This window comes from Meles meles, chromosome 3, assembly GCF_922984935.1.
Source record: "Meles meles chromosome 3, mMelMel3.1 paternal haplotype, whole genome shotgun sequence".
In the NCBI taxonomy this organism is placed as follows: domain Eukaryota; kingdom Metazoa; phylum Chordata; class Mammalia; order Carnivora; family Mustelidae; genus Meles; species Meles meles.
In genome coordinates this window covers 157,298,980-157,323,504 of record NC_060068.1, presented here as the reverse complement: position 1 = coordinate 157,323,504, position 24,525 = coordinate 157,298,980, and the positions used below count along the sequence as shown (strand labels likewise).

General features: G+C 41.5%; 1 protein-coding gene across 1 annotated transcript in view; it reads right to left on the bottom strand.

The window, feature by feature from the left end:
- ADAMTS12 (ADAM metallopeptidase with thrombospondin type 1 motif 12) overlaps positions 1–24,525 on the bottom strand; it is a 302,673-nt gene that overhangs the window by 184,237 nt on the left and 93,911 nt on the right. The window contains exon 3 of the mRNA XM_046000900.1: positions 8,604–8,754. Coding sequence (XP_045856856.1) covers positions 8,604–8,754 — 151 coding nt within the window. The remainder of the gene's footprint in view (positions 1–8,603; positions 8,755–24,525) is intronic.

Below are 24,525 nucleotides of genomic sequence, written 5' to 3'. Positions count from 1 at the left end.
GAATTAGGCCCCACCTTAATGACCATATTTTAAATCAGTTACCTCTTTAAAGATCCGATATCCAAATGTAGTTACATTCTGAGATACCAAGACTTAGAACTTCAACAATGGAATTGTCCCTAATAGACACCATTCCTCAAATGCTGATGTTCCACAGGAGTGATCTCAGGGAAAATGGCTCCTTAAGAATTTATACCCAGTCTATGGCTTCTCTCAGACAGAACTTCTTTAACCCTCCTGATCATACTGGGCTCCTCTTCTATACACTCTTATGGCATTTGTCACAATGCTCATGTGTACTATTTTTACAATTTTTGTTAAATTCTCCTCCTACAAACTTGTAAGTCCATGAGGGCAGGGTTCAACCTGCCATGTTCAGAGCTGTGTCACTTAGTATCTAGCCCATGGAAAACAGCAAATTAATATATCCTGAAGGGAGAAAGGTCAACCAATGACACACACACTCATGTAAATTAAATTCTGGAACTTTCTAAGCTTCGGCTTATTGGCCCAGAAAATACCCTAGGGATCCACTTTTCTGCCTTTGGAGGAGAGGATTTGAAGCTTAAAATGCACTCATAATTTCCTCAAATATTTAATTTCAAATCTAACAAGTAAACTTCCTTCCCCATAGAGAAAATTTCATGGTTATTTATGAGACTTCCAGCTGCTACACAGAAATGGGACTATGTGGGGGTGGGAATGTTTGTTTTCCCAAACACTGACATTAATCAAGCTGTGGGACAAATACATAGTTAACATTAGCTGCTTCCCAGGGAACACATTTGCCTTCCTTCAGTGACTCAGAGCACTCTTGGTATGCTTGGACCCCCAGCCCTGGTGAGGTTAAATGTCCACTCACACCTGCAGGACCCTTTTGGAAGTACACATCATTCACTCATTCAGTGGACAAACGGTTATCAACAAACTATGAGGATCAGACACTGGGCTCAATATTTAGGATACAAGTATCCTTGGTACAAAGATGAGTCTAGTGGTGGAAATGGACTACAAGTTCAACAGGATTATCATGAATGAAGCTACGATTCATTCATTTACTCATTCGCTCAACATTTACTAGGTGCTTACTATGGCAGGCTCTGTGCGGGCAGTGGGGATACATCAGAGAACAAAAGTGAGAAAGTGTGTGCCTTCGGGGTGCCTACATTCTAGTTGGGGGAAGACAGACAATAACGAATACATAGGTGAGTGACATCAGGTGATAGCACATGCTCTGAAAAGAGAGAAAGCAGGATAAAGAGTTTACATGGTGATGGCAAGACTCCTATGTTAGATGGTGATCAGAACGTCTTCTCTGACTGTGTGAATCTGAGCAGTGACCTGAGCAGTGGGAGAGAATAAGCTACGAAGAAATGGCGGGGGCAAGGGACAGAGGGTGTGTGTTCCAGTGGAGGGAACAGTAAATGCATAAGCCCTGAGGTGAGCCCATCTGAAGGAACATCTACGGGGCAGGGAAGGAGAGGGAGGTGGGGAGGCAGGAAGGTAGAAGACTCCAGGGACCACATCAAAATGCAGGGTGACCTCAGGAAAGGGACTCATCAGTCCTCCTAGGGCCAACTATGTAGGGGGAGAAGACTCACAAGGAAGCAGCTATTTTTTTCTTTTAATTATTTCTTTTCAGTGTAACAGAATTCATTGTTTATGCACCACACCCCGTGCTCCATGCAATACGTAGAAGCAGCTTTTGAAACAAGACTGAAAGGATACCCGAAATCTGCCTCCTGGAGCAGCTGAGAATTGTCCTCCCAACTCTCCACAGGAAGCTGAAAATCGGTGTGTCACAGGTTCAGAGGTCTGCACTTGGGATGCTAGTGACCATCTTAAAAAGCACTTGCTCTTCTGTGCCTCTCCCTGGAGAGCAGCCCTCTCCTGCCTGCCTTAGGCTCCCACGCCTCTGTGTCTCTATATTCCCGCCTCAGTCACTGATTTGTTCGCCCGTACATCCCCAGTTCCTAGAACAGTACGTGGTGCAGGGGAGGAGCTTGCTGAGGGAATAAACGTCACTTGCTTTCTCTTACCCATCCACCCTCTCTTTTTCTAAAATCAAAACCTGAAGTAGTCACTTTTAGCTACAACCTTGGGCCAAGAGTCCCAGCCACGGCCACATTTTTGTCTTATGCAAACTTCTCTTCAATGCACAGGCATCAGCGTGCCTACTAAATTTCTTCAGGCAAGTCTGGGTATTCTCAGAGGTTAAACGTGTTCCATATAGCTAAATGCAAGTTTGTAATAAACTGCCAAACGCATCAGAGATGGTCCAGAAACTCAGTACTTCCAAGTTCAGCATTTCTGATTCCTACCCTGGTTGGGAACTCTGTCAGATCTTGGAGACAAGCTTGTGCATGAGCAGACATGCCCCGTGAATCTTACAGTGTGGAGAAGGACACAGAGAGATATTCTTCATATGACAGAGCCTGACGTAGGGGAAGGAGCTAGTGTTAAGAGTCAGAGGAGAGACATCTAGTACAGATTGAACCAAGAAGGTTTTCTAAAGGAAGCCATGTGTAAGTCCTAAAAACAAAAACAAAAAAATAAAAACATAAAATAGAAGTAACTTAGTTACTTCTGGGGAAAACAAGTTTCAGGCAGAAGGAACCTAAACACAAGGGCTAGAGGCGAGGAAAAGCAAGGCTTTTTTGAGGAATAAAAACAGTTCAGAAAGGCAAATGCTATGTTTGGAATGATAAGCTCCAAATAGATGGATACGATATGTTCGGAAAGTGGGAGCCTATGGCCCTGAAACGATGATGGTACAAGGCAAAGAACTGTCAAGTAGTGAGGAAATGCAAGGCGGGGAGTCCGTGGTGAGGCCCGGCTCATGAAGAAAGGCTTCTGACTGGATCCAGGAGTCTCTCAGAGCTACTGAGCTACTCCAGCACAGAGACAACTGGTGCTTTGAGTTCCTATGGTCTTGGTCTTGGATTTTACTAAGCAAACAAAAGAAACGGGTTGCCAATTTCTCTTTCCACACATTTACCCATTATGTATTTCCCCAATTCTCCCCAACAGTCCTCTCAACCCTCTCATGGGTAAAACCTTAAACCGCTTCACCCATCTTCCCACCAGTTCTGAAAGCCGATATCAAAACCAATAGGCCATCTCACTAAGACAAAAAAAGGACAGAGTAACAATTAAAATACTAACCACCTCACAGCAAAGTCAGGTATGGGTCACTGTGGAGTGGCTATAATCATAAGGCAATCAGGGAATCCGGAATTTCAAGACAAGTCTCAGGTAGGCTCTACTCAGAAAGTTTGCTGTTGGGGCACCTGGTGGCTCAGTGGGTTAAGCGTCTGCCTTCAGCTCAGCTCATGATCTCGGAGTCCTGGGATCAAGCCCCGTGTCAGGCTCTCTGCTCAGGAGGGATCCTGCTTCCCCCTCCCCTCTCTCTCTGCCCATCTGTCTGCCACCTTGTGATCTCTCTTTGTCAGATAAATAAATAAAATCTTAAAAAAAAAAAAAAAGAAAGTTAGTTTGCTGTTACTGTTAGCCCAAACAAACAAACAAACAAACAACTTGTGTGCTTTAGAACCAGTATGGAGTCTGGCAGTGATTTAGAATTAACTAACTGGATTTCCATAAAATCAGAACCATTCACCTGCACATACTACACTGATTAGTGATCTGATATGCTAATTATTCTAATGAGCTATTGTTAATGTTATAACATTTAAAACATTTGTTAGTATTTGGTAATGTCTGTGCATGCCATTTAAAAGGCAACTCACAGATTTCCAAATGACTTCCGTAAGAAATCTTACTCAAGACTGATTTCTTGCAATATGGTGGACTAGATACTCTGAAAAACTATCCCCGTGTTAAGCCCCGAATAAGCATCAAAAAGGGGAAGAAATCTTCGGAGTCCAAAAATAGAAAAAAGAAAAACAAATATAAGTAAGCAGAAACTTGGTGAGAAAAGCAAAAGATGGACTGTGATGATCTTTTCTAGGTGTTCCCTTAGCTAGGCTGCTGTCCCCAGTACTCCATCAAACACTGATCTGGGTGTTGCTGTGAAAAGGTGTCTCACAGACGTAAATCAAAGTCCTTTATCTGTTGACTTTAGTAAAGCCAAAGTAAAGAGAATTAGTCAATAATCTGTAGGCCTGATTTAATCAACTAAAAGACCCTAAGAATAGAGTTGGGACTTCCTAGGAAAACTCTGCCTTGGACAGCTGCTTTAGCCCAGGCCTGACACCTGTAGCCTGCCTTTCCTGATGGCCTGCCCTGGATTTGGGGTTTGTTAACCAGTCCCTACTACTGTGGTAACCGATTTCTTGCAATAAATTTCCTCATATAGATCTCCTACTGGTTCTGCTTCTCTAGCTGAACTCTGATTGATACACACAGCTAGTTGTAGACGTGGGATATCTGCTGCTCGCTTTTGCTCTGGAGGAAAAAAAGACAAGTTGAAACGTCAGATCAGAGACTAAGTGAAAAAGTGAACCAGAAAACAAAGAAACAAGTAAGCAAACTAAAGCTGGTTCTCTGGGCTTCCACTCTAGGTAGAACTATTCATGGAGACTCTACAGCCACAAGCCGTAGATCTGGGGCTCAACTTCCTAACAAAGAGGTTGAAGTTCAACATTAAGCATAGAGCAGTAGCACGTCACGTCCACTAGAATGGCCAAATTTCAAAGTGAGGACAGCAAGTATTGGACAGAATATGGAACAATGGGAACTCTCACTCACCACACTTGAACATCAACTTTGGAAAACAAGGTGCATCATCCAGTCAAGCCAGATGTATATATCCTAGGAGATATGCATTCCACTACTTGGTATATACGTGGGATAACCCTATGGACTTGAATCCTAAGGAACATTTTTAAGAACAGTCTTTACAACATAATATATAATAGCTACAAACTGGAAGCAGTACAGATCTACTCACAGGAGGTTGGACAAGTGGAAGATTCACATAATGGTATACAGTTACAGCAGTGAAAATGAATGAATTAATAGCTACATGTCCTTGGGCAAACATAAGGCAGAGTGACAAAAAGCCCAATACATGCCTTAAGATTTCATCTCCCTTCATGGTCTTACCATATACTGATAAAATCTGGACCAGATCCCTACTTACCCATGTCCTATATCCAGGCTGTCAGCTCTGAAGACAAAGAATTATATCATATTCACATATGAACCCACAAAACCTAGGAAAGCAACAGCCATAAAGAATATACCCAATAGGGCGCCTGGGTGGCTCAGTGGGTTAAGCCGCTGCCTTCGGCTCAGGTAATGATCCCAGGGTCCTGGGATTGAGTCCTGCATTGGGCTCTCTGCTCAGCGGGGAGCCTGCTTCTACCCTGCTCCCTCTCTCTCTGCCTGCCTCTCTGCCTACTTGTGATCTCTGTCTGTCAAATAAATAAATAAAATCTTAAAAAAAAAAGAATATACCCAATAGATAATTGCTGAATGAATAAATTTTGAACTCAAAAATGCATGTCAGGAACCAGATCCCATGTTCCTAGCCTAGAGTCCTAGTGTACGAAATCCCAAACTTTGATCTTACCTCCCTAGACCCCTTTCTGCCATAGACAACCCTGGAGCCAGTTAGCATCTGATCTGACTGTTGTTAATTCCCCCTCCCTAACTTCCTAAAACCATAGTTCCCCTTGATACTTCCATCTAATAGCCACTCAAATCCCAGTCTATGTTCTTGACAAAAAAACTTGAGAAAGAGGAAATTGTCAGTGTCAACAAAATGAACTTCTCAAGAGTTTAATCAAATGAACTTTCAGACCATAATGATAAGGGACCCACTGTGAAACTCCTGGACACCTTTCTATATGGGAGATCAACGTAAGTAAAGGGACATATTTTAGAGGAAAGTAATTGACACATTTTCCTTCCTGAACAACTAGAGCTTTTTTAAAGGACATCTTTTTTCAATACCAAAGGTGTTCCTGCTTTAAACATAACAAAGACAGAACATTTTATACAAGTAAATAGGATCTTTCTTGATGTAATCACAGTAATTCAACTTTGAAACACCAACTGACCTAAGTATAAAGTGTACCTTAATGCTGGCTAATGACATGGCCACTGTTAGTTAATTCCATCATTTCTGCAGGGTAACGTGGTCTAAGAACAACGCAATTACCTTGTTTAGCAAGACCAAGTCCATTTCAAGATACCAAGATTTGTAAAATCTGAAGGTCATGTATATTTTAAGAATATTTGCAAGCACATTAGATTATTCTTGAATCTCTAGCTATCATTTAGGCATTAAATCATGCTTATTGTCTGTGGAATAGAGATAGTCACAACAATGGACACTTGTCAACTTCTAGAAAATGCACACTTCTTTTTTCTTTCTATCAATGTTATATAGACAAGAGGTTAGTATACTCTAGTCTCATCTATTTGGCTGTGAATCACTCTCTGTTTCATTCTGGTGATTTACTAAACTTCTCCTTTGCATATTACACTATGATACATACTGTTTGGGAAGGGAATTCCTACTTTAATGGGGCTTTCAAGACAGCTGATAAAATAAGATTTATATATTCAAAGAAGTATATATTTTATATATATATATAAATATATATATATTTATATATTCAAATATATATATAAATAAATATATATATATATATATAAGTATATATTTATATATTCAAAGATAACCATGAGGGAGTAGAAAGCCCAAGGTATAATAGAACCTTGACATCTAAGCTTGGCCATATTCTGAACACCTTCATGGTTTTGAAAGTTCACTCCCTTCTCTGAGTCACACTTGCTTCTTTGGTGAAAAAAAATGGGCTACATTATGGCACTCTTAAGTGTCCTTCCAACAGAGCTATCTATTCAATTCTGATATTGTGAAGTTTTAAGCAAGTTTAAGACAGAATCTTTTAGAAGGCATGGTGGAGAAATTCACAATGCAAAGATTGTTCCAAATGGGATTAATCAGGAAAGGTTCCAAAATAATGGTAAGTCTCAGGGTTGGTGGAGAATGAATAAGGAAAAGGTATGAGAAGCACTAAGGCTGATGTATGGTGTGTGACCTAACGGGGACATGACATTTTTAAACCCTACTCCATTCCTACCCATTCCTTTTGCCTTTATGATGAAATATATGCCATTCTCAGTGCATTATTAATCAAGTCTACCTCAAAGAGAAAATGTTCAAGTTGAGTACATGAGGAATAGCCTAACTCATTCCATAACACAACCGTGGCTAGGGAAGTAATTCTCTGGCCAAGTTCACTCACTGCTCTAGTAACTTGCTCTGCCATACTGATGACCCAGTAATCTCAAACAGAGTGAATCACACAAAGTGTGATCCCATCATCCAATGTGCAACAGGAATTGGGAAATTCTTCAAGTGATTAGATCAGAACCCTAAAATTTCACATAAAGACTAAGTTATCTAGATTGGTAACTTAATCAATCAGACCATCCAGAAGAATAATCTCTTCCCTTCTCTTAGCTTTTGCTATAAGGAGAATTAGACAGTCTGTTATCTAATTCAGGATGAAATTGGAATAGCTTCCTAAAGTTAAGGAATGTAACCAGCTGTCCATTTTTGTGTACAGGAAACATTACAGACTCAAACTTTCTTCTTGTTTACATACTCTGCTAAGATCACAGAAGAAACTCCCAGGAAAGTTACCATCTATCCCAGGGTCTGGCGAAGTCTATAAAGAAAATACTTGTACCCTTGTCCTCTCCTCCTGCTTGCAAAATTCTGAGTCCTCTCAAGTCTTTATTAGAATCCGTCTAGATTAGCAAATCTATTTTCCCACTGAGGTCCACGTACCCAAATCCTTAAGACATATAAATAATATTATGGATTCCTTTTGTTAACTGTTTCCTAGCCCATTATTTTTTTTTCTCTGAAGAAAGGAGAAACTATATTATATTTAAGAAAATGTCTCAATTTCCAGTGGCCCTTTATGCATAGATTATTATCGTGTACGAATCAGAGAGAATATGGGAATTGCAAGGAAACAACTTGGGTCGATTCGCCTCTGAAAACTACCTGAAACTATTTGGTACAAGGCAGAGAGGACCAGTTCGAATCGCTCTTGAGCCGAGGGGCAGGGAACATGTCAATGAACTACAAACAAAAGGCAGCCAAAAGATGCTTTGCTGAATTCATCATCTGAAAAAGTGTTGATATTTCTTTCAGTTTCTCTTCACACATCAGCATCAGCATCATCACACATTGAAATCTGACTTCCATGTGCGGTTACGACAAGCAGTTTGGTGATAGTCCACACTAAAGTATTGTAACTTTGCTAATAGTGAAACTCATTTTCTTTAGTTTGGACTACTGTCCTCTAAGGAATTCAAAGAGTTTAAAAAACAAGTAATTCGTCATGATGAGTATCATGTGAATATCATCAATTAATGTGACAAAGACACGGATGATGCCTTTTCCCCTTCCCATTAAGAACATGAAGACAGTGGCACGTAGACAAGTGAAATTATTCCTACAAGGGCACATACTCTGTGGCAACAGAACGGAGGAGGAGAAAACAGATGTGAGTAAGAGCAGGTCATGTTGTAGCAGAACAATAATGGACCAAAACAGACTGTGCAACGCGGTGAGGAGATTCAAGTCACAATACCCTTTAATCCACAGGTTGGTTCCTCCTTCTCTGGAGGTCTCTGCTTCGGCTTCTTGTAAATGATGTGTGGGTGGTACTCTCCTTCAGCCAGTGGTTGCTTTTTGACAGGCTCAATGAAGAAGTCTCCATGGGGTAGATGGAAAAACCCAGTCTGTAAATATACATAATACAAAGGTCTACTTGAATCCATTCCGTATCCATGCAGAGAAAATTAGTAAAGTGCAAAAGTACCTAGATTATGGTAATCCCTTAAAACCCATAATACCAGTGCTTTCAAAATCTGCCATCTTATCTCACAGAAAAGCTACACATAAATAAGTTAACGAGATGTCTTCGTAGTCATAGTTATTCAGTGTTTGGGGGTCATGGGTTCCACTGAGACTCTAATGAAAAAAGGGTACCTATACTCATATATCCAGAACATGGCATGCAATGATACAAGTTCATTGCCCTGCCCTTAAAACCCACTGCTGTGAATCTTAAATTAATAACCAATGCTTCCCAGTTGCCCTCTTATGGAGTTGATACCTATAAGCCATATTCCATGGACAACTTTTGGGAACATTTACCTGTATGGGGGTAGTCCAGCTACACGTTCACCCAACTGCCTGAAGTGTTTTTGCCACAATGCTCTCATGGAAACAAAGAAACAAAGAAATCTGGGACTAGGTTTCCAGGAGTCCACAGTGCGATGTCCTCTCTCAGTTTCCAGGGGGCATTCTCATTCACAGATATGGGAATCGGTGATGGGCTAGAAAAAGCCCATTGATGAATCACTCTTTCTGGAGGTCAAGTCTAGAAGTGCTATTGCTACAACTCTCTTTTTTCTTCAAGAAAATTTCTTAGGGCCCATTTGAGATGTTTAGAGAACTCCTTTGCCAATGAGCTCCTTGGCGGGACTTAAGGCTCAGGATCTGAATTCTGTATTAACAAAAAAAAAGAACTAGCCCTAGAAGACCTGTGATCGGGAGCTCAGACAATGGACTTCAACAGGATTCAATCCCAGCTCTTCCAGTTATGAGCAATGTGACCTTGGGCAAGTGAAAAATGGTGGTAATCAAGGCTTTTTATGAAAACCAAATAAGTTAATAATATATGCGAAGCTCTTAGAAAAGGCTCATAGTCTTAACTACCATTAGTCTCTTTCCAGACTTTGTCATTTCGTTGTATTAGAGTCAAGATAGCCGTTCAGTGAATAATACATTTGCAAAAGCAAATCTGGAAACACCGGGGGCTCATGGAAAATGTGAAGGCTTCCAAGTTCAAGGCCCCTCACCACACCTCAGCAAGCCAGGGCTTCCCTCCTCTGCAGATTGAGTCCGAAGACTAGGTGAGCAGCCCCCACACTCAAAAGGCAAGAGGGGCTCCATGAAAGGAGGCTGCTCTCTCTGGACAGTCCCTGACTCAGATGTCTTTCCAAAATGTTTGCTTCATCGGACCAGTAACATAACCAGATCTTAACATAAATCTCACAACTGACTTCCTGTTTTGATTACTGATGTTGAAATACCTTTAATAACACAGGAACGGGGAGAAAAAAAGGGGGGCACACTTACTGGCGGTTGTAAGAACAGCTGTGTGACTTGGAGGAGGTCACCCAACCTCTCAGAGGAGTGATGCCTACTACTTCCCAGGGCTGCTAGAGGAATCAAAGGAACTAAGGCTTATAAAAGTGCCATGCAAAGTACTTAACAAACATAGGGTGGTAATGTTTTCTCCAAGGAATCCCATGGGACACGAAGAGCTGACGAGGTCCAGACTGTAATCAAATAGCTGCTGGGATTTTGTTCCATTTCTCCTCTGAGACAAAGAGCAGGGACATGAGGAGAATGTAAGCCTGTTGCTGAAAAAGCTCGTTTGTTCTACAGAAACAAGGAGAGCTCAAAGACTCCTCAGGGAGGCCTGGTGCGAGGTCCCTTGTGCAACTGCTGTCAAGCCAATACGGATGTCCCTAAAGAAAAAACATTCTGGGGCGCCTGGGGTGGCTCAGTGGGTTAAGTTTCTGCCTTCGGCTCAGGTCATGATCTCAGGGTCCTGGGATCAAGCCCCGCATCGGGCTCTCTGCTTAGCAGGGAGCATGCTTCCCTTCCTCTCTCTCTGCCTGCCTCTCTGCCTGCTTGTGATTTCTGTCTGTCAAATAAATAAATAAAATCTTAAAAAAAAAAAAGAAAAAACATTCTCCGACAAGAATTTATTGGCATTTCTTTCACCTCAAATTTTGGACCCAGGTAGTACAGAAGAAACAGACGGGGCTCTGGCTGAGAACATAATAACTATTTATGGGCAACATGAATGAGAATGCCTCAAAGCCAAACAAGCATTTTCCTAAAGGCTTACTTTCATCTGCATTCCTCCACGAGGCCAGCCTGGCACCTGGAAATCACCTAAATATTCAGTCTAAATATTTCTCAGAACCTGGACAGTGACACCTTGGGGTGCCTGCTGACTCACCAGCTGGAGGGGAAGCAGGACACCCGCTCACACGCATGGACCCCATGTGGGTGCCACACAGAAGGAGAGGGGATGAAGAGACAGCCACTCTTCTGGAGGAGAGTGAGGGGAGATTTCCTGGAAGAGCTCTGCACCTCTTCTCTCCCCCAACATAGAGACACAGAGCTTTCGACAGTGAGTATCCAGGTGGCCGTGGTTTATTGGTCTTTTCTCACCTAACCAGAGCCAGGTCATGCTGGAAGAACTCGTCTATGGTTTGCTTTCCAAATGGACTGGCTCTCAGCTTTCCTGATGCAAACTGCCCCTGAGAATCACCACCTCCTATTACCAGGTCTGGAAGAGGCACTCTTCATTCCAATCTTCTCTATAACCTCCTTACCTTTCTGACATCTTTGAAGAATAGGGAATGGACTTAAAAACAAAACAAAACAAAACAAAAAAAAAAGTATCCAATTCACCAGGGGCTTGTACTCTGTTCCTAGAAGAGCCAGGGCAGAACGAACCCCAGGCAGAAGCTCTGAGGAAGGCAAATCTGCCCTTTCTCTCCATAGTGTGTGTATGTCAAATAATGCTTCCTATAAAAAATTAAAGATGGACTTCAAGTTAATATATTAATGTTAGAAATCAGAATAATGGTTACCTCTGTGTGTGGGGGAATGGTATCGACTGGGAGGGGAATGGGGAACTTCTCTCCCATCTACTCTCCCATCTACTGTTTCTCTCCCATCTACTCCTTTCCGTCAGACTCCAGTACTCCCAGCACACTGCTGACTCCCTTTCAGGAAGAAACTCCTGTCCTTATTTTAACTAAGTTATAAATATCTGTGAATGCTTCCTGAGGCCATCTTCGAAGAACTGTTTTATTTTTTAAAAAGATTTTTTTTTTATTTGACAGAGAGAGAGAGAGAGAGCGCGCGTGCGCACAAGTAGGCAGAGCAGCAGGCAGAGAAAGAGGGAGAAGCTGAGCAGGGAGCCCCGATGCTGCACTCAATCCCAGAACTCTGGGATCATGACCTGAACTGAAGGCAGCTGCTTAACAGACTGAGCCAGCCAGGTGCCCGAAGAATTGTTTTAAATAAACTCTATTTTAAAGATTCATAAGCATACAAAAGGAGATACAAATCATAACTGTAAAGTCCCATAATCTTCCATAGGTGAACATCTAAATAGAGAAACAGAACATTCGCAGCAGCTGAGAAGTTCCCCATTCCCCTCCCAGTCGATACCATCCCCCCACACACAGAGGTAACCATTATTCTGATTTCTAACACTAATATATTAACTTGAAGTCCATCTTTAATTTTTTATAGGAAGCATTATTTGACATACACACACAAAATGTCCACTAGTTCATTTCAAGTGTTAGGGATGCTCAGAAAAGATTTTAAGGCAGGTGGATTTCTTTTCTTTTTTTTTTTTTAAGATTTTATTTATTTATTTGACAGACAGAGATGGCAAGTAGGCAGAGAGGCAGGCAGAGAGAGAGGAAGGGAAGCAGCCTCCCTGCGAGCAAAGAGCCCGATGTGGGGCTCAATCCCAGGACCCTGAGATCATGACCTGAGCCCAAGGCAAAGACTTAATGCACTGAGCCACCCAGGGGCCCCAACGGGTGGATTTCTTAAAGTCCATTAAGTCAGACTCTTCAGATTGCTTTCTACTTATCAGACAAGCCCAACTGGGTAAGCATGAGACAAAGAGCTGAGCCACCTTGGTGTGAGGCAGTGACATTGAACCTCTACTGTTCTTTGCTAAGAAAAGTGGGGGAAGGACTTTTACAGACTCTTCAGAACCAACTTATTTTCCCCAGTCTCGGATTGAGAATAGTCGCCTACAACCTCTTCTCCACCTCCCATCAAAGTCATCTTGATGTAACTGACATTATACTCCCATCAGTGTGATGATTTGGGGACCAGTGGGAAATTGGCAGTGTCTAATAAGGAACCTGTGAATAGTGAAGAGGCCACATAGCCTAGAGACCCTGAAGAGTCATCCAACCTATGCTGACATGCCTTCCAGTTTTACAAGTAACACCTAGCAGACTGAAGGGTAGCCACAATAGTACTGGAAAAGGCATAAGAAAGAATTACTAAATCAGTTCCAACACTCAGGGCCCTGGGTTATGCAGCTCAAGGGGCTGCTGTTCACATAAGAAAAAAATCTGTGAGTGGCACCCCCTGGAGTTGTACAATGGAACAGTGCTGCCAAAACTCATCAACCTGTCCTGGAAAGAAATTCCTTTTCATTTGAAAATTTCCGAAGTTACCAGGTCAACTTTTCCTTCCCATAATGACAAAGACAACATGAGCAACATATTGGTTTGGGATAGAGATACCCAAGATACTCAATCATAGTACATGAATCACTGGAAAAGATGCTACCTGTTGCTCATTACAATACACAGGAAAGAGGGTAAAATACACCCCCACAATCATCCTTATTGATTGTCAATCTGTATCTATCACTTGGCCAGACCTATGCTAAGAACTCTAAGAGGGGTATATCAGCCTCAAGGTTTATAATGCAGCCAGGAAGACATGATTTGATATACAGAACCCCTGAGCAATGTATGTATCTGGGCAGGGGGAGGGAGTGGAGGGCACCTCCCTAAGTGCTACAGATCCCAGTGCTATGGTTCAGGGAAGATGAAGACCAGTGAGGGTGAGTGCTTCTGGAAGGTAGACACAGAAGACTATGCTTCTTTCTTCTCCAAAACACTTGGCACAGTCCTAAAGCCAGGCCAGCCTCCCAGAATCAACTTTTTCTGCTGGTCTGTAGCAGGCAGAGCATTTTATCATTTAATATGTAACCAGGACCCTAAACCAGGACCAGAGATTAAGACATGATAGAAGCCTCAGAATATAGATGGAAGACCACTAGAAAGATCCCCCCAGGAATACCACACCCTCTGATGTGATCCCAGGAGCTCCTTGACTGGCCCACAGGAAGCCAATGGGGAGAGTGATGGGTAATCCCATAGATTCCTGAAGATTTTCCGTATTAGTCTTAGTGCTAGTAATTCATGGGGTGTGAGGAGGTAAAGCTCAAGCCAAGAAGACATCCTCCGGGTCTCCACCCAGTAGTTAACCGTATGTAGGGCAGATATTGTAACAGTACAGACCTGGTCTCTATCTCCTAGACCAGTGCTACCCAGTAAAACTTCCTGTGATGATGGAGACGTTTTACATCTGCACCATCCAATTTCATAGCCATGAGCCACATGTTGTTACTGAGCATTTAAGATGTGGCTAATGTAACAGCAGAACTGAAGTTTTAATTTCACTTAATTTTATTTTTAAAATTTTTTTAGTATAATCGAGAGGTGTACAACATAGTGAGTCAAGAAGTCTATACATTATGCTATGCTTACTATGAGTATGGTCACCATCTAAGCCTATTACAATATCCGTGACTATATTCCCTAGGCTGTGCCTTTTATTCCCGTGACTTATTCACTTCACAACTGGAAGCATGTATCTCCTGCTCCCCTTCATCATTATTCCCATTCCCCCAGCCCCAGCCCCTCTGGCAATCATCAGTTCTGCCCTCTGTATTCAAAGGTCTGATCTGCTTTTTATTTGTCTTATTGTTTTATTCATTTGTTTTGTTGTCAGTTTCTACATATGAGTGAAATCATATGGCATTTCTCTTTCTCTGTCCAACTTATTTCACTTAACATCATATCCTCTAGGTCCATCCATGTTGTCACAAATGGCAAGATCTCATCCTTTTTTATAGCTGAGTAATATTCTCTGTGTGTGTGAGTGTGTGTGCATGCACGCATGCACACACATTATTTATCCATTCATCTATCAATAGACATTTAGGTGCTTACATATCTTAGCTCCCATTAATAATGCTGTAATAAACAGAGGAGTGCATCTATCTTTTTTTAATTTGTGTTTTCATTCTTTTGGGTAAATACCCAATAGGAGAATTATAGAGAATATATACAGAATCATAGGACAAAGCTGGAAGTAACACAATTCCAGATTTCAAGACATGTTACAAAGATGGATTAATCAAAACAGTATGGTACTGGCACACAAACAGACACCTAAATCAATGGAATAGAATAGAAAACCCAGAAACAAACTCTTGCTCATATGGTCAATCAATCTATGACAAAGGAGGCAAGAATACACAATGGGGAAAGACAGTCTCTTCAATAAATGGTGTTGGGAAAACTGGGAGGCTACATGCAAAAGAATGAAACTGGACCACTTCCTGATACCACACACAAAAATAAACTCAAAATGGATTAAAGACCTAAATGTGATACCTGAAACCATGAAAATCCTAGAAGAGAACACAAGCAGTAATTTCTTTGACATCAGCTGTAGCAACATTTTTCTAGCTATGTCTCCTCAGACAAGGAAAAGAGAAGGAAAAGTAAACCATTGGAACTACATAAAAATAAAAAGCTTCTGCTTGGTGAAGCAAACCATCAACAAAACAAAAAGGCCTTAGGTTCAGGTCAGGACCTCCAGGTCCTGGGATCGAGTACCACATTGGGCTCCTTGTTCAGCCAGGAGTCTGCTTCTCTCTCTGCCCCTCCCCCTGCTTGTGCTCTATCTCTCTCTCTGACAAATAAATAAATAAAATCTTAAAAAATAAAAAATGACCTTAAAAAATGATATACCCAATAAGGGTTTAGTATCCAAAATATATAAAGAACTTCTACAGCTCAACGCTAAAAAAAATATGATTATAAAATGTGGAGAGGACCTGAATACACATTTTTCCAAAGACATACAGATGGCAGCAACAGACACACAAGAAGATGCTCAACATGACTCATCATCAGGGAAATGCAAATCAAAACCACAATGAGGTAATATTATCTTAAACCCATCAGAATAGCTACTATCAAAAAGATAAGAAATAGTAAGTGTCTGTGGAGAGGTGGAGAAAAAGGAATCCTCGTGCACTGTTGGTGGGAATGAAAACTGGTGCAGCCACGCTACAAAACAGTATAGAGGTTCCTCAAAAAAATTAAAAATAGAAATACCCTATTATCCAATTTCATTTAACTTTAATTATTATCCTGAATTAAAAGAGCCACAGGTGCTCAATGGCTACACTGGACCGTGTATTTCTAGAGACCGGCTAACGACAGAAGGAGAGCCATAGCACAGGCATCATACAGTGACAAGAACTGTAATCAAGGGAAAATTGAAGACCTGCCTTAAAAGAAAAGCAAACTGCAAAAGTGGTATTTCACTGTAACAGTCTGTTTTTTAAGATCAAGTCAACCAGGAGCCAGCTTGGAAACACCAGTTTACTGATACAGACTTTAGAGAAATTAGAGAGATACGTAGCTATACAAAATCCAACATTTGCCAGAATTAAAATGAAGCATTTGGCAGGACAAGGGCTATGTGAGGGCGCTGCCATTGCCCTGAGACCAAAATGGAAGGGCCGGAATTGTGACTGTATAGAATGGGAAGCCAGGTTCCACTTCTAGAAGGTGTTGTCCTCCTGAGAGCCCTGAAATGTCAACCTACATGTCCTCATACCCCTGCCATGCTCTTCAGAGAAGCCTACCACAACCCTTACATACACGAGACCACAACCCACTCTCTGGCTGGCAGATCAGAGTCTAAATAGTAGGAAAACAAATTTCTTCACTAAAAACAAAAACAAAAACAGAAAAGCCCTGATGGAATGAATTCCAAAAAATATATAAGCTCAAAAAGTTATGAGAAGGTTTACTAGAAATAGTTTGAGCTGTGTGATCTTGGTCAAATGAGTCAATACAGTGAGTCAGTTTCTCACCTGTAAAATGGGGCATCACCTATCTTAATTTGCAGGGTAGTAACTCTCAGAGCCATTGTAGGTAAAATGCCTAGCAGAAGGCTTTACCGCATTTCTTGGCACTTAATAAATGCACAGTAGCTCACGTGATCAGAGCATCACCCACTGTGAACGCAATACAAAGGGTGGTGATGAAATTTAAGTCTCCCAAGTCCATCTGCTTGGTTCATCTTTTAGCTACCAGTCACTTAACTTCTCTAGGCCTCAATTTCTTCACCTGAAAAATACAAATAGTGATTGTAACTTGCTACCTAACTTACTAAAAGTTGTCATGTGTATTAAATGAGCCAGCGTGATGCACGTTGGTGAACATTGGCACCTAATAAGTGTGTCATAAGGGTTTGCTATCAGCTATTGTGATCCTCTGAGGAAACATTTCCTCCCGATGCCTGATGTGATGGTGAACTTCATGGGCCACCCTGACTGGCCATGGAATGCCCTGATTCAATATGACTTTTGTGTGTCTGTGAGGGTGTCTCCATATGACCTTAGCATTTGAAGTCAGTGGGACTCAGTAAAAGAGAACGCCCTCCCTAGTGTGGACATCCTCCAACCCCTGGAGAGTCAGATCTGGGATTTATACACAGACTGGGATCTGTATCCCATCAGCTCCCCTGCTTCTCAGGCCTTCAGACTCAGATTCAACCATGCTTCGCCTGGTTCTCCAGCGTGCAGATGGCAGATCATGGGCGTTCTCAGCTTCCATAAATGTGCCAGCCATTTCCTGACAATAAACCTCCTGTATGTACATATATGCCCCACTAATTAGGGGAGAATCAGTGATGACCGGGTGTACACTGAGTGGTCTGGAAAAATTTGAGCGGAGACAGAATTAACTGATTTCTCTTTCTTCCTTTAATAGTCTGAGAGCTCTAAGTGATGGTGGAGGCCTTCTAATCAAACCTCCACACATCACAGGCATCTCCTCAGCCTGGAGGGCCCATTTTCTAGGCTTCTCTCAGGCAGAATTGAGCTTAACTCCCCAGCTGGGATTTCCTCAAATGAATAAAGGCTGAAATCATCAATAAACTTAATTTCAAGTCGCTAGGTCAACCATGAATGCCAAGTCCTGGCCTCCTTGTCCCCTGAAAACAGAATCAGCAGCACAGTCTTTCTGCCTCTAATGGGAAAAGCCAGACTTTGGCGACAAGGCTGAGTTACCAGTCAATTCCAGCACTAACAAGCACCGTAGCTTTGCACAAGTAATTCGGTCTCTCTGGGCCTGTTTCCTCATCTGTAGCATGGTGATGACAGCATGTTCTTTGCTGAGGAGCTCTGGTAAGAACTGAATAGGGCAATACATAAAATTACTGCAGACAGAGCCGGGCCTTCAGTAAATGTTTCCATCCCTTATGGATTTTCTCAAGGTGATGGTATTTGGGCTCTTCTCTATAATTAAATCATTTCTTCACCTTACAGCATGGCAAGCATCGTTGTTTATCTCTGAAAGTACTCAGGTTTTGGTTAACCATCGAGCTGATCTCCTACTACCTGACGTCATCTCAGCCTACTACTCCTCCGCCATCTTGACTCCTCCTCTCTGAAAGGACTCAGGTTTGGGTTCCAAAAGAAAACTTTCTGCTCACGTAAGGGTAGAAAAGCTGTCTCTCAATTCATTGTTCTCACCAGATAACACATGGAACTAAGTATTCCATTCTAATTCCCAAGAGCTGTTCACATAGATTCACTGACTTTTGTTCTTATTAGGGAAGAAAGACTAAGTCCCTGACAGTAGAACAGCCACTCGGCCCACTAAAGTGGATCTTTAGAAATAAGAACACAATGACCAAAGAGAATGAGGCATCGTATGGTCCGCTTATTTCTAATTTTAATGTGCAAAGGAATCATGGAAAGCTTACTAAAAAGGCATGTGCCCACGAGCCTTGCCCAAAGATTCTTGTCAGTACATCTATTGTGTACCTAGGAATCTGCATTTTAGCAAGTACTCTGGGGTTTTTGATACAGATAATCCACGCGTCCTACTTTGGAAAACATGACACTATTCCTTTAGATGGTGCTTGGTTATTTCTATCTTCTTCTACCATCAACATTAAAGATATGGGGAGTTACTAGCAATGACCCCAATTAAACACTTAGTTCATCTCCACCAAAAAAAGTTTCAGCTATAACAACTGTTGACTACAGCTTATGGAGAAAGTTTCCCTGAATCTCAGGTTCACAGAGAATGCCCATAACATCTTAACAGATCAGGGCAATACAAGATGCAAAAAAAGTTTAAAACATTCTAGGAAGTAGATTCTCTAATTGAGTAAATGTTCTGGGTTTGAAATGTGGAATCATTTGACATTAAGAAGATGGGACATCTGGGATGCTGGGGAGGGTATGTGCTATGGTGAGTGCTGTGAATTGTGTAAGACCGATGAATCACAGACCTGTACCCCTGAAGCAAATAATACATTATATGTTAATTAAAATAAAAGAAGATACGGCATCTAAAAGAGCTAACTTGACACAAATGCTGAGGAACCCCCCCAAACCTATTATTCCTGAAAATTAAAAAAGGAATTTCATTACTTCTCAAATCATGCATTCCTAGATAAGCTAATAAAATCAAGGAGCGTCAGCTAAGAGATACTGTAGCAACCAAAAACTCATCAGAACTTCTCTCTCCCACAGTCTTCAGGGACAGGGAGGGAGCCTCCTGGATGACAGTGTCTTACCAAATGGTCTTTCCAGTCCAGAGCAAAAGGAGGAATTTTCAGAGACTTAAGGTCATTTCTGACTACTCTTCTCAATAATCTTCTATCAGAAAAATATTGTTCCTCAGATTTTCTCTACGGCTTTGCAGCTTTTCTCTATGGGGGAACAGCTCCACGTAGCAAGCCATGTTTGTCATCACCAGAAAACTGGAAGTCCAACTAAGAAGAAGGGGGTAACTGGCAGCACATTGGAAGCCCAGGAAACATGTTATTAGGGAGAACAATGGGAGAGAAGCAGCTCTGCAAAAGTGAAAGCACTTTTTCCCATGGGGAGCAGAAAACCATTATGGTGGATTGAGCCAAGATAAGCACAATTTTTTCATGATGCCCCAGCAGGTCATCATTCTCAGTCCAGAAACCATCCTCCACTGTAAGGACACAAAGCCCTCACTGGGCTGTGGAGAATATGGCCCTGGCTCTGCTTCTCCCAGCACAATGGGCAACAATTCCTGGTTGGGAGTGCTCCCGCATGGGCAGGAAAGAGCACAGCAGCCAGCCAAGACTGTTGCTATGGCTGCCAAAGTGATTCTGGCCTGAAACACAACATTCCAGGGATTTTTACCAGTGATTTCTGGCCAAAGGTGAATGTCTTCTCTAGTGGCCTAATGATGGGAGAAGGCAAACCATAAGGAAATTTGATAGATGTCAGCTTCACTAAGTGCCACAGCAGAAAAAGGGTAAAAAAAAAAAAAAAAACCAAAAACTAAAAGGATAAGTAAAAGGAAGCCTAGTATGAGATATTAAAGACATGAATGTGAACACTGATACTTATAACCTCATTACATCTCTAGAATGAAAAGATTAAAAAAAAAAAAAAAGATGTGCCTTCCCAAGGGCTCTTTCTTTAAAAAAATAAGTCTATACTCACCGTCTCTACTTTCCAAACTCCCCTGAAGTCGCAACTATCGCAGAACAAATGTTAGTTATTTGTAATCCCCCGGCTGTCCCGTAAGAACAGGCCTAGGTAACTAGAATTTTTGGCCAAGAACAAACAAAATCTTCCTCAGCAGAACAGGCTTTCCTATCCTTGAAGATAACATTGAAGTGGTAAGGGGAAGGGAAAGAGCAGCTCACAGAGAGCCCTGAATGACTCTGTTTAAGAAAGAAGGAAGAAGGGGCGCCTGGGTGGCTCAGTGGGTTAAGCCACTGCCTTCGGCTCAGGTCATGATCTCGGGGTCCTGGGATCGAGTCCCGCATCAGGCTCTCTGCTCAGCAGGGAGCCTGCTTCCCTCTCTCTCTCTGCCTGCCTCTCTATCTACTTGTGATCTCTCTCTGTCAAATAAATAAATAAAATCTTTAAAAAAAAAAAAAAGAAAGAAAGAAAGAAGAAGTTGAGAGTCCCAGAGATAAGCCAGGTATAGACAAAGCAGCCTCTGGAAATGCAGAGGCCAGAAGGGAAAGGATCCATAGAGGAACTGAGACACACTAGCCAGCAGCCAAAGTGAAATCTTTGCAAAAAGAAAGTGCAGATTTTTATTTGAAACATGATAGGAAATCACAGTATAAACTCCTTTACCATTTCACCTGTGAAATTCTCAGTAACATAAATAGTTTCTCTATTACTTTGATGGGACTAGAAGGGCTGTATTCCCCTCCAAAGATGGCCCGTGCAGAAAAAGAGAGGAGAGTCACTGAGTCCATACATAGAGGGAACCTCTTTTTCTCTATTAGCAGAGGTGAGAATGCCTGCTTATGGCAAGTAGGAAGGACAGCTGGGAAACCGCTCTCAGGTTTGGGAGAAGACACCATCGCTTTACGGAGCCCAGCTGAATGCTCAGCTGACAACTGGCCACTGAAAACCCAGTCAAAGGAAAATGACAAATCAGGCAAGGGCAGGAGAGGTTGTGGTCAGAGAAGGGAATATTAACATTTAAGCATTCAGATGTGATGAAGTTAAAGATCTTTAAATGGGGAGATTGTTGACCCAATAAAATGATAAGGGTCCTTACAAGAGGGAAGCGAGAGGGTCAGAGTGAGTAGCAGGAGATGGGGTGATTGAAGCAGAGACTGGAGGGAGGGGCCACAGGCCAAGGAGCAGAGGAGCTTTTAGAAACTGAACATGGCAAGAGAACAGATTGTTCCATGAAGTCTCCAGAAGGAACGTAGCCCTAATGATGCTCAATTTTTGATCTCAGACCTCCAGAACTATAAGAAAAATATCTGTGTTGTTTTAAGCTACTCTGATTGTGATCATTTCTTACAGCAGTCCCAGGAATCTCATATACCTGGGGAGTGGTCACCAAAGTTAACCCAGTCACAGAAGTCTAGGGAAGGGAAATGATGAAGGTTAAGTGTCCATGAGGTTAAGGTGTTGGCCTTGACACAATAGAAAACACATTTCACATCAAGACTCCAGTACATAACCAAACCAATGTTTCAGCAAGTAACACTTCCCTCCTTTCCTATGTCGAAGGCATTCTGATATATTCCATTCTGTTAACCAATTTTGTTTAGTTTAAATTCTGGTTCCAACACAGGAAGTCAATTTCACATCCATGTAATGGATTACAACCTGCAGATTCAAAACATTGATATGGTGCTTGGACTTTATTGCTTGATCTGGACCTGAGTTCTTACCTCAGTCTATGCTCTCTTCCTGCATGACCCTGGTCAAATTGTTAATTGAGTCGTCTCAGGCTCTCCGTATGAGCAATGGGGAGTGCCTACTTGATAAAGGCATTATGACGAATAAAGGAACTGTCATCAAGAAACACCTATCACGGTGGCTGGCACACAGTATTAATTCAGAAATAATAATGGCTTTCTCTAATATCAGGGAACCTTATCATCATAAGACCCTTCAAGGGTTCAATTTTGCAGATGATGGTGGGACTATATCCTCAACTCCATGCATCCACACCTCAAGTGCCCTTCTACCAACACATGACAATTTCTCAAGGTATCCACTGTTGCTAAACTATTTTAGTCATTAGAAATCCCTTCCCTCTGTGGAGTTAAAAATCTTCCTCCCTATCACTTCCACTCATTGTCTTAGTTCTGTCTTTGGAGTTATACCGGAATACATCTAGTATCTTTGGCACACAATATTTACTTACGTATAGTGGACAACATTTATGAGGCACCATTAAGACTTCTCTTCAGGATAAATATTTCCATTTCCTTCAACCCTTTTTTATTTCCTATTAGCTCAGCCACCGGCACTCTGGTTAATCTCCCTGGAACCACACTACAGCTCATCCATATTTCTCTTAAAATGACACCAGAATTGAGTGCTGGGAGTCTAGCACTCCAATGCCATCAACCTCAGAGAAATAAAATAGTGGGGAAAGTATAGTTTTTTCCTCCACAAGAATCAAATCCTGCAGGGAGCAAATCAGTAAGGCAAAAATCTGGTCTAATAAGGACTTACTTCTTGTACTAGGGCTTAATAAAAAGATCTCTTTTCCTCATGGTATTTCATGGGGTCCAGGCAATGAGCTCTAGGATTGAGAAAAATACATCGAGACAACACTGAAGGCAGAATGTCTCAGGGACCACTGAGGTTTAACGATTGTTTTTTTCTTAAACAGGCCCTGAACTGGCCAGACATCTCCTACATTAGAGTCTGAATTCCCCGCCATTTGGACCATTCCCTCAGCATCCTAATGGAAACCGCCCCTTAACAGTTTATGGCTGTGCTGTTCGGGGTATGAACACACACACCAAACTCTGCAAACAGTCTCAATCTCTACAAAATGAGACAGTACCTGCCTCGGTATCACATTTCAGAGGAGAAGTTGATTTCCGAGTACATATGAATGATGTTTCTTTTCCCAATGTTTAATTTCAAAAAATATCTGAAGTACAGAGAATTTAAGGAATAGTATAACACCCATATGTCACCAACCTAGATTTGACAAATATTAGTATATTTCCACCTCTGAAATGGACATGCTGCCCTATTTGAAGATAATCTGCAGACACTGTGGGAGTCCCGCATTAAATACTTCAGCATGCTTGTCCCAAGAAACAGACATTCTGGGCACCTGGGTGACTCAGTGGGTTAAGCCTCTGCCTTTGGCTCAAGTCATGATCTCAGGGTCCTGGGATCGAGTCCCGCATTGGGCTATCTGCTCTGCAGGGAGACTGCTTCCTCCTCTCTCTCTCTCTGCCTGTCTGCCTACTTGTGATCTCTCTCTGTCAAATAAATAAATAAAATCTGTAAAAGAAAGAAAGAAAGAAAGAAAGAAACAGACATTCTCATAGATAACCTCAGTTCTATTACCTCACCTGAGAAAATTAGTAATAATTCCACAACACAACCTAATTTTCATTCCATGTTCAAATTTCCTGTATTTTCCCCAAAATCTCTTGTAGAGTTATTATTTTTTCATAACCAGAATCTAATCATGTTTAATACAATGCATTTGGTTGTTACATAATAAATTGATTTTTAAAAATTAATTCATATTACCTCAAGCACATAGCTTAACTAAGTGGAATATTTCTTAAAAGCCTGTTATGAAAAGCAATCATCTTTTGTACTATCTCACCAAATTCTCAGAAGTAATGACTTTTGGCTTTTTTAACCCTATTCTTCTGGAAGCTATCTCCATATTTCTAAATAACACGCTGGATTTTTTGTTTGTTTTAATCAGGTTTAGACCTCATCTGAAGTACGTGCTAAATATTCCTGAACACTGTAATAAGTGGGATCCTGTTTTCCTATAAGGAACATCTGAACCAAATGAATTATAGCTAAAACTCACAGTATGCTATAAACCAGTATTTTATGTTTTTATATATTTATATATTTTTATGTTACATATATATTTATATATCTATGTAAGTATTTTATGGATATTTGACTTGCCAAGATACTAGTTTCTACCATATTTAAATGATGAAGTCAAACCATACTGTGCTAGCTTTATCATTTTTGGTACTTGAACAAGCAATATGGAATTATTGGACAGAATACATTTATCTTTGCTTTA